Source organism: Lampris incognitus, chromosome 2, assembly GCF_029633865.1.
Source record: "Lampris incognitus isolate fLamInc1 chromosome 2, fLamInc1.hap2, whole genome shotgun sequence".
NCBI classification, from domain to species: Eukaryota; Metazoa; Chordata; class Actinopteri; order Lampriformes; family Lampridae; genus Lampris; species Lampris incognitus.
The window spans coordinates 14,916,921-14,928,312 of NC_079212.1; the positions used below are offsets into that span (position 1 = coordinate 14,916,921).

The 11,392-nt window shown below is 46.4% G+C and overlaps 1 protein-coding gene across 1 annotated transcript in view; it reads right to left on the reverse strand.

Moving 5' to 3' along the window:
• Positions 1-8,653: 8,653 nt before the first annotated feature.
• eif2d (eukaryotic translation initiation factor 2D) overlaps positions 8,654-11,392 on the reverse strand; it is a 16,907-nt gene continuing 14,168 nt past the window's right edge. The window contains exons 13-15 of the mRNA XM_056274409.1: positions 9,506-9,626; positions 9,189-9,363; positions 8,654-9,102 (exon numbers count right to left, since the gene is read on the reverse strand). Of these exons, the coding sequence (XP_056130384.1) occupies positions 9,032-9,102; positions 9,189-9,363; positions 9,506-9,626 (367 nt within the window). The 3' untranslated portion in view covers positions 8,654-9,031. The remainder of the gene's footprint in view (positions 9,103-9,188; positions 9,364-9,505; positions 9,627-11,392) is intronic.

Below are 11,392 nucleotides of genomic sequence, written 5' to 3' on the forward strand. Positions count from 1 at the left end.
AATGAAAAAAGAGAAATAAATCTTTGTTTGAAAATCACTCTTTGTAATAAAGGCTCCCTTGTGGTCTGGGTTACCAAAGAAATCTGCTGACAGACACAAAAAGGATTTCAAGAATGTTTAATCCCAGTCATCATTTTAATGAATGAGCAGCAATGGTTTGTGTCCTCCATAGAGTTCCAACAGGTGTCATCCAATCGTGTGCTGTTGAGGACCAAGTGTATGTATAAGTCCACTCCAACCAACCAGTACAGTACATATTCTGAATTAATCAATCAGCTCACCTTCAACCAAAGTTCTGCTCACTGACTGACTGACTGATTGGTCAACCGACCGACCGACCGACTGACTGACTGACTGACTGATGAAATCAGACGGTGTAGAGCTGGGATGAAAAGGTTAAAGATTCAGTCCAACGAAAAACACGTTCACCAATATTTATTTTTTAACAGAAGTGAAGTTACACAAAATGTTAGAACACAACTGCAGTTGTTGGGAAAATATAACTGAAGCCACTTGAGAAACTGTCTTCACGATTGTCAACATAACTAAACTGTTTACTGCTCCCTGTAATAAATTGGATCATCCAACCTGATCCGATCTGACAAACAATGAATTGTCATCATCAGTCGGTTCATCAGTGGATCAGTGTCAGCAAGCTAAATTAGCTATCAGTGAAGAGTCTTGTGAACCTCATGAGAATCAGCTGTGTTCAGAGAGAAAGGGCACTAACAGCACCAACAACTCAAATAATACTCCTGGAGCTGGAAAAAAGACCTTTCTAGCATTAACATCCCACAATAAAAGTTGTCTGACTGATTTAAAATCATGAGACTGGATCTTTAATACTCGCTTGATGGCACATGAGCATAATGTGCCATGACACTGATGATATCACACTGGTTCAACTACATGTGTAACTCCTAGCAATGATGGCAGGATATATTTCTTTTGGATCCCCCCCCCCCATTTTCACCCCAATTGCACCCAGCCAATTACCCCACTCTTTCGAGCCATCCCAGTCGCTGCTCCACCCCCTCTGCTGAGCCGGGGAGGGCCGCAGACTACCACATGCCTCCTCCGATACATGTGGATTCGCCAGCCGCTTCTTTTCACCTGACAGTGAGGAGTTTCACCAGGGGGATGTAGCGCGTGGGAGGATCACGCTATTCCCCACAGTTTCCCCTCCCTCCCGAACAGGCGCCTCTGACCGACCAGAGCAGGCGCTAGTGCAGCGACCAGGACACATACCCACATCTGGCTTCCCAACCGCAGACAGGGCCCATTGTGTCTGTAGGGACACCCGACCAAGTGATGATACTTAAGCGGCCCTTAGGAGGTTTTGAATAGAGAGAAGATTGGACTGAGGAGAACGCCCCAAACGAGAAAATAAGAAAAATCCCGCTCGGCAAGCATATTCACTTTAGAGGAAAGACATGGCAATCTGCTGAGGAAAATTCTAGACTGCAGTAACCCGTCTAAACTAAAACACAATGCATAGATAGCAGCGATGCATTCCCCTGATCCACAACTCTGTGCTGAAATAGTCTGCATCCCTCCGTGATCAACTATAGGACAGTACATCAGTCCCAGGGGAACATGATCAGACCTCAATAAATGATTTGAATCTGACCTGCTGTCATCATAAATGTCTGTCTTCTCCCTCTAATCAAAGTGGTTAAGCAGTTTTGGCCAGGGGGGGGGGAAATGTCAAACGGTGTAATCCTTTTTTAGCAGTGCAATCCTCTCAGCATGATGACGTAGTCCGTTCAATGGATCAGTGACCAGCCGCAACATCTCATGGGTTCACGTCATGTCTGCAAACACAAAAGCCAGCCCCGATTTTTATCTCAGTGCATGTAATAACAAACTTAAAGGACAAATGCACTCAAACATTACAACACAAAGTGTATGTACCAGGCAATTACCCAGATTGCACACTCTTAATATCAAGACTAGAATATAGAATAAAAAGGCATGGCGGTGCTACTGCAACATGGAGCAACTGATCGACGATTCTTCAGAATAATGAATGACCCTGCAGTCTGAACATGTTTCCGGGGCTCCATTCACACCATTCACACAACTAATACTTTTCAGATGCCTCCTTTTGTGTTGTTGAAACTAGATTTTTTTTAAAGTTTTCCTCATCCCAAAATGGCTTTGAAATAGGAAACAGGACAGCTGGATTGCAACTTTAAGTCAGTGTCAGTTGAGCCTCTTTTATGAGATGATAAACTGAGTCATGGCTCGTGTTTCAGGGCCGGCTTTCGTTTCTGTGCCGCTGGAATGGGGGTCCGAGGTGCTCAAATCTAGTATATGGCGATGAATACAGCTGACCTGCTGCAGCTCCAAACTACCACTGCAAACCAGCAATGCATGGGCTAAAAATGAAGAAATACGTGCACAGAAAGCACACAATTGTAGGGCACACAATGTTGTTTCGTTGATGCAAAGAGACCAAAAGCAAAAGTGAAATGCCAAAATAATTTAGTTGTCGACACCATCATCCTTCCCATTCACTAGCCTGTAGCCATCTCACCCATCCAGACACGGGTATAAAGAGCAGCAACATGCTGGTTATGCAATCTGTTGGTCTGTTTTATCTGCACTGAAACTGGCACCAACACTCGGCATGGGTATTCTGGACGGATCCACCACGACACGTTTGTTCACAGGAAATAATGATTTTTTTCCTATTACAAAAAAAAGGATAAAAAAAACATTTGCATGTAGTAAATGTACCACAGAGTTTATTCAAATGATTACCCGAGTCATTTTTATTTGGAGGTTTTGCACACATGATGCTTTGAAGTGAACGTCGGAATGTGCATAGTGCACACACACACACACACACACACACACACACACACACACACACACACACACACACACACACACACACACACACACACACACACACACACACAAACACTGTGTGTGTGGAGATATGGTGAATTTGCACTGAAGACGCATATGAAGGAACATCTTCAAAAGACACAAATTATCTAATCACACAGAGTGTGTGTGTGTGTGTGTGTGTGTGTGTGTGTGTGTGTGTGTGTGTGTGTGTGTGTGTGTGTGTGTGTGTGTGTGTGTGTGTGTGTAGATATGCTGAATTTGCATTGGAGATGCATATGAAGGAATATCTTCAAAAGATACAAATTATCTAGAAAAAAACCCCACATCAATCAATCGTTTGATTTGTTCTACAGATCCAATCAGAGCATCGTTTTAAAATCAATACCAAAACTCTCAACCGCCATTGGCTGTTCGTGCACCGGCGCCAAGGGAGAAAAAATGGCGGCCTTACAGCAAAGGTGAGCGGGAGATGATCCGCCTCAGCAGAGCGACACCGCTACCAGCAAACTTTATTTACTGGCGAGGGGGCGGCGGATGCCAAATACAGATTTCAGAAATGTTTAAAAACATCTCTCCTAATGACGGGCTTACAGCTTACAGTCTTACGTAACAACCTCGGCGCAATCACAGTCATAGTTTTGTGCGATGTTATCAACGTTGCATCAGTAGATTCGTGCCCATCAGTTATACACGAGCGACGGGGGGGACGGGGGGGGTCTGCTACAAGCAGCGCTAAGTGGATCCCCGGTCCCTGGGCAGAGAGAGAGACAGACAGACAGAGAGAGAGAGGGAGAGAGAGACAGACAGACAGACAGACAGACAGACAGACAGACAGAGAGAGACAGAGACCTGTGTATGTGGGGAGGATAAGATGACCCCCCGGTGAGACCAAATGCATCAAATCCCCTCTGCAGACGACTCTTCCGTCTGTCCGGAACCACTGCCGATAATCCGGGTTTCCACAACAGACCTTCACGCCTCGCGCAGCCAGCAGAAGACCTGCTTGTCTACTCGAGCTTTTACACTTCCGGTCTCTTAAACGCTGCGCAAGTTTGGGCTGGGAAATGTTGATTCGCTGTCAGCAGCCTTCGGAAGACCGAGGGGAATCTCAGTCCAGTTGTAACCAGCTTGTTGGTTGTGCAGTGCGGCACTGCCAAATGACGAGCAGATCACGCACCCTACACATATGGGAGCACACTTAGCACGAGTTGTGATAGCCATTATTAACAACTTTGTCCCATTAGTCTTATAACATTTGACTTAGCTACTCACTGGGTGGCAGGACGTGAGATCTCCTAATGAGGTCTTGTTTGGTAGGCCACACGCTTAAACCAAATGTGCACGTGGAGCAATCTTCATGCATGGACACGATTATTAAAATAACCCCCAGAGTGCCATCTGTTGGCTGGTTTGCTCAAGTGCAGTAATTACGCAATCTCTGCTCCTTCCTCAGTCAATCAGTCAATCAGTCAGTCAATCAATCAATCAATCAATCAATCAATCAATCAATCAAGCTGCATTTTATAAAGCGCTTTTCTAGCGGTAACAGCCCCTCAAAGCGCTTTACAATTAATTAATTCATTAAGATAATAGTTTACCCACCTATTTATTTACCAATAAATCAATGATAATAGACAAGTACTTCTTCTCCATAAATTTCGTTAATCTGTCCGCCACAAACTATTTCTTTCATCAGCTTACCCATTACGTCCAGTGCCAAGCATTGCATTTTGTTATCTGATGACTGATATTACATCAGAGACCACATCAGAACCTGCAGCAGACTTGGACTTGGGTACAGTGCCAAAAGATGTTTCTGGTTTTTCTCCCCTTTTCATCCCACATTCGCATGTCCAATTCCCGCCAGTATCCCTAATAAACCGTGAATGCATGACCGTTACGGTGGTTGGGCATCCCTACTACGTGTTTGCCGGCCCACGTGGAGCCAGCGGACCGCTCCTTTACGTTGGCTCGGTTTCTGTGGGAGAACAACCCGCCCGTAGAGTCTCACGCTCGTGGAGTCTCACGCTACCCCCCCCCCCCCGAATCCACCCGTAGTTACAACACGCAGCCGCCATCTGTGGGAGTACTTAAAACCAATGGAATGATAATTACCCCCACGGGTTCCCCACCCAGGTGCACCGGTGGTCATTCTTCCTGCAACACCTGACTGAGCCGCAGGCAACTCCGGGGACTGGTCCGTGAACCCTTGGCATCGGGACACCGGCATAGTAGTCCGCTGCCCTGCACAAATACCCCGGAAAGAATAATTTCCTCTGATGGCGTGTTCATCCAGCCCCCTCAAAGTTGAAATCATGTCAAAACATCGCCGAAAAGGGTCATGCACTGGTAACAGCTTTCCCATATAACCTCGCCCCAGAGGACACTTAACTCTTCTTGGTCTGTTACAAAGCCATTGTTTTCCTTGGTATGACTTTCCCAGTATTTGATGTCTCCTAAACATAAAACGAGTTTAATTCGGGATTTTACAGTGCAAGACGAATGGTTCAACTTAGGAGTGCACCACCCTCAGAATCGTGCAGTTCTGCCAAAGGGATGTTGTTTTATAATTCGACCCTGGGCCAGTGCTGCCGGCGCTGATGTTTGTTTCAAACGGACTGTTCCAGCATAACAGGAAGGAGAAATGAAAAATCAACGTCCGCGCACGTAATGCATGCTGTCTGCGTTGACCATTGCTGCCACCCATGGAAACGTGAGACCGAGGCCAGCGCTTACCTTTTCCTTGCATCCACGACCCTCCCTGCACACACAAACCCACTGGACTTTTAATTTTTCCTCATCGTTTGACCCGCTCCATGACATCTGGAAAGCTGCCTCCAGACCTGCATCAAGTCAAATTCTCAGCGCTGCCCAGGTTTTGTTTAAGGCTCTGAAAATACCCCCCCCCCGTTTTCATAAACTCAAAATCATTCCGTCTCTGTAGTAATAAAGGATAACCCCTATTTCATAAAAAAAACTCACTTGTTAGGTTCTTGATGTTGTCAGTGCACATCTGTTAAACGACCTCCAACGTTACCAGTCAAAAGGCAGCGCGGGGCTTTCCACACACCGCTGTGTCGTGTGTGTGCACACACATGCGTGTGTGTGTATGTTAGGGTGAGTAGGAAGTGTGGGAGTGGCTGGTTTGCGTTTGACTAAAGTACAGCAGCGGGGAGACACTAGCGAGAGGAGAAGGCTTCCACGGCCCTGGTTATGATGCTGTCTACAATGGATGAGGATCAAGGAGAGCATTGGATGGTGACCCTCCAGAAGGTTTTCTACCCTGCCCTGGCTGCTGTGGGTATCCCATGTAAGTACACAGAAGCTCTGCCCCAAGAACAAGATTGCAAACATTGCTGGCAGATTTTAATTAGAAAAAAGTAATTGTTTTAAGTTCAAAATGGCAGAACTTGCACTGTGAGAACATTACAGGAGAACAGTGTTTTGTGACAGTAATTGTATTTAGTGACACCGTCTTCCTCTTTAGCCAACATCATTACCTTTCTAGTCATATGGAGGAGGAACTGCATGCTCTCCAGGTCCAGTGCCCTATATTTGATGGCCATCTCTGTAGCCGACACCCTGGTGCTAGTCTTCATTGTGGTCCTCGAGCTTACGCTCGCAACCCACCAGCGGGAGCCGTTTTGGAGTCATGAACCTTGGTGCAGTCTGAGGGACGTCTTTAACTATGGCACCTACAATGCTTCAACGTGGCTGGTGGTGGTGTTCACAGCGGAGCGTTTTGTCGCTATCCACACCTGGAGAATCAAGACCAAAATCTGCACCCCGAGATGTGCAGCATGGACCATCGCCGGAGTCTTTGTCCTCAGTCATTTGTTTGCCATTCCTCAGTACTGGTCCAACGTCTCGGTTTACGAGAACAACCAGACCAAGTGCATTTACCAGCAGGAGGCCCCTTCTCACTTTGTTCACGCCCTGGTGTGGGCTCAGACCCTGCAAGCCTATATCCTGCCCTTTCTCATCATTCTCACCCTGAATGGGCTAACGCTGCGTCAGATCGCCCTCAGCAACAGAGTGCACGTCGCTGCAGATGCAACCTCCAAGGTCCTCAAGGTCACGTCGCTGCTGCGCTCCAGGAAGAGGAAATCTGTGGTGCTGCTGGTGACCGTGTCCATGAGTTTCGTCCTGCTGTCTGTGACTCGCGCTACAACCCAGATCATTATGCGCACCACACACCTGTACAGGATGGATCGAAATGACTACAACCTCCCGATCAACCTAGCAGCAGACATTGGCTCCATGCTGAGCCTGAGCAACGCAGCAGTGAACATGTACCTCTACGCCTGCACGCAGTCCAAGTTTCGCCGGGAGGTCATAGCCTGTGTCAGACAAGTGTGCGTCCATTACAAGAAAAAAGAATAAAGAAACCAAAATGCACCTTTGATATTCACAGTTATGGGCAACATGGCACCCGAGGAGGTTTGTGTTAAATATACTGTCCAGGTGTTGACGAATAGCGGAAAAGTTCATATGATTTCATGACAGTCATAACTGCTTTATGGCTTTATCACTCTCCAGACACCAAGGCCTTTAATTGAGACGCAGCCTCATAAAACACGGTTTAACGTTGCCTATTACTGTGGCGTTTGTGTATTTTACGCAGCTTGCTACGCTATTAAATCAGGGTGAAATCTTCCCCACCGAGTTACAACAATGACAAACACCTGCAATGTTTGACTTAGTAGTTTGAATTTCAGAGTTAATTTCCTACAACGGTTTCCAGACACAAAACGGACGAAGGCCCACCTAGAGCGACAGCAGGACCCGTTTTACTTTAACTAGCCCTTCACAAACCAGCCTGGATAAACTGGCTTCAGGATTTGTTTACTTTGCTTGAGCATCCAGCCTGACCGAGGTGCTACAATCTTGAACGTACGAACGTAAGCACAAATCTATTTCCTCCACATTTAAGATGCAGGATATTTTTCCGCTCAAATCAGTCACAACTTCCAGCGCAGGTAAAGTCTTCAGTCCTACAACTCTTAACAAGATATCTTTCCATTTCTGAAGGTCTCAACATGTAAAAGCCTGGCAGGTTTGCATCCCAGCTACTCCTAATGGGACAAACACTAGTCTCTGTACTCAGCAGCCATTATGAGACCTCTGCAAGCCAGAATTTCCATGTAAACTTGAGCCATGTTATGTCAGTACCATCCACCGATCCCACATACTTCATGTCTACAAGCTACAAAGTTGTTGGAAGAGCAGTCAAACTGGGGAGGACGGGGGCGTCCGGGTAGCGTAGCGGTCTCTTCCGTTGCCTACCAACATGGGGATTGCCGGTTCGAATCCCCGCGTAACCCCTGGCTTTGTCGGGTGTCCCTACAGATGACAATTGGCCGTTTCTGCGGGTGGGAAGCCGGATGTGGGTATGTGTCCTGGTCGCTGCACTACTGCCTCCTCTGGTCAGTCGGGGCACTTGTTCAGGGGAAGGGGGAACAAGGGGGAACAAGGGGGAACTGGGGGGGGGGGGGTAGCGTGATCCTCCCACACGCTAGAATCTCATCACTGTCAGGTGAAAAGAAGCAGCTGGTGACTCCACATGTATCGGAGGAGGCATGTGGTAGTCTGCAGCCCTCCCCGGATCGGCAGATGGGGTGGAGCAGCGACTGGGACAGCTCGGAAAATAGGGCAGATGGGCCAAGTACAATTGGGGGGAAAAAAGCCCCCCCCCCAAAAAAAAAACAAAATTGGGGAGGGCAACTATTTGAAACTACTGCCACTGTCAGTAATGGCTCTGATTTATCTCAGTGTACGCTAATTTGCGGTTGAGTTCAAAACAAAATTTTAGTCATTTCCATACACGCTTCTGTACTACAACAAAGTTATACGCTCATTATGACAACCAGCCCTCAGATGGTTTTATTAAGTAAGACCATTTATTATAAGAGTAAAGACTTGAGGCCCTTTGGGGCAAGAGTTCAGAGGTTTGTTTGTTGTTTTTCCCCCTGGTAACGCAGCAGTATTAGACTGAACACAACCGAAAAACAAATACCTCGGGCAAGGCAGCACAATGTAAGAGTGAAGACACTGTTCCAGACGCTCTAGATGAATGATAATCTTTATGGCATGAACGGTGAACTGTTTGCTGCTGTCCCTATTTTTAGTAATCAAACAGACAGTAAATAGTACATGGCAGGTTTTTGCACAGCTATTTCTTCTTGCCACTCTTCGGAGCTTTGTCTAGTCCTTGGATATACTTGCGGGGAATTTCATAATGATCTGCAAAACAAATAAAAGTCGCTGTACAAAAAAAAAAGTACAATGATGAGAAAGTGCAAAACATTTTTAAATGGTAGGTTACAAACCTAGCAGCAAATTGCCGACTTGGTGAACTTGGTTGCCTTGGATCTGAACCAGGACTTTGTCCTTGGACCCAGGAACAGGCTGCAAGACCGAACTGGCCTGGACTCTGTACTGCAAAGCTGCGGACACAACTGTAGGGTCCAAACCATACACTTCCAAGTTCTTTATCAGAGTCACCTGCAGGTATGACCAGAAAGGTATTTTGAGGCAAGACGCACACACTGATGAAATGACAATCTTTACAAAATATACTACACATGGAAGCAGGTTGTAATAAGAAAAAGGGGTTTGTGTAATCCAAGACTTGCATGATGTTTACCTTCTTGTTGGAGCCTCTTGAGGCAACAGTAATGTCTATAGGCTCAATGTGGCCTTTTTTTTTAACGGGTGCTTGGCCAGGGAACACAAGTTGATAACACTCTTGCATTCTACCTAGCGTCCTGTAATCAAAAGATGGCACTGTTAAGCTATATATTACAAAAAAAGGAAACAACACAATAAATCATGGATTTTACAACATGACAGATGTAGCCAGCCGCCTTGCCGGGAATTAAATACACAAAGGCTGGTAGAATTCTCAACAACTAGGCACATATGTGAAATTATTAACCTTTCAGCCACTACACCCGGCGACTTTCATGATTGAAAATTCAGCACTGGTGCAGATTACTGGATGTGTTAGGTCAGGTGTTTGACCACACATCTTAAAAAATGTAACTGTCCGACTAGAAATGTTCATCAGAGAAGGTGTGGCCATATACTATATGAATCTTTGTGAAGTCCTGTCAGTGTGCCCATACTTAAAGAGTGACATAGAAGATATCATGTCTGTTAAACAGGGGTCAGATGCACCTCTGACTCAGGAATCCATCCATTATCTAAAGCCCTTATCCTGTTCTCAGGGTCGCGGGGATGCTGGAGACTATCCCAGCAGTCATTGGGCAGCAGGTGGGGAGACACCCTGGGCAGGCCACAGGCCATCACAAGGCTCTCACACACACACACACCTAGGGATAATTTAGTATGGCTGATTCACCTGACCTGCATGTCTTTGGACTGTGGGAGGAAACCGAAGCCCCCGCAGGAAACCCACGCAGACACGGGGAGAACATGCAAACTCCACACAGAGGACGACCCCCAAAGTTCGACTACCCCGGCGCTCGAACCCAGGGCCTTCTTGCTGTGAGGCGACCGCGCTAACCACTGCACCACCGTGCTGCCTGACTCAGGAATCTGAAGTCCAAATATTTTCAGCGAGTCTTGAAAATTAAAACAAAAATCAATAAAGCTACAATAAAAAGGGGGAAAAATTACGAAAATCATTTAACATTAAGTCTCCCAGCCAACAGAGAATCTGACTCCGGAGATTCTTTCAAATCTAAACTGAAACCCATCTCTTCTCATTCACTTTCAACTAGTTGTTTTATCTGTTTGGTAGTCTGACTTCCTTCTGAGCTTCGTCTCACCTATCCATCCTCTTTTGGGAGGGTCTCAGTCTCAACGTATTTATAACTTAGATCTTAGCCGAAATCTCTCGGTCTTGTACTGCCGACAAGAATGTTCCTAAATTTTTCTGAAAGCATCGCACCATTCCTAACCTTCTGTTTGTGTCTCTGAGCAAGAGGGCCCATGTTGTGCACATGTCCTCCCCTCTCTCTCTCCCTCTCTCTCTCTCTTTTCAGGACCAATTTTCTTCCTGTTCTCTCTCTCTCTCTCTCTCTCTCTCTCTCTCTCTCTCTCTCTCTCTCTCTCTCTCTCTCTCTCTCTCTCTCTCTGTTTGTGCTCCATCCTGACTTCCCTTGTCATAGTCCCTCCCTAATGGGAGATTTATGCTCTCTCTCATTCTGTCTGAAGACACTCTCCCACTCAATCTCTATCATTCTGTCTCTGTCATATAGGTATGTCCCCTCTCTCTCCTCTCTCTCTCTCTCTCTCTCTCTCTCCTCTCTCTCTCTCTCTCTCTCTCTCTCTCTCTCTTCTCTCTCTCTCTCTCTCCTCTCTCTCTCTCTCTCTCTCTCTCTCTCTCTCTCTCCTCTCTCTCTCTCTCTCTCTCTCTCTCTCTCTCTCTCTCTCTCTCTCTCTCTCTCTCTCTCTCTCTCTCTCTCTCTCTCTGTTTGTGCTCCATCCTGACTTCCCTTGGTCATAGTCCCTCCCTAATGGGAGATTTATGCTCTCTCTCATTCTGTCTCTAAGACACTCTCCCACT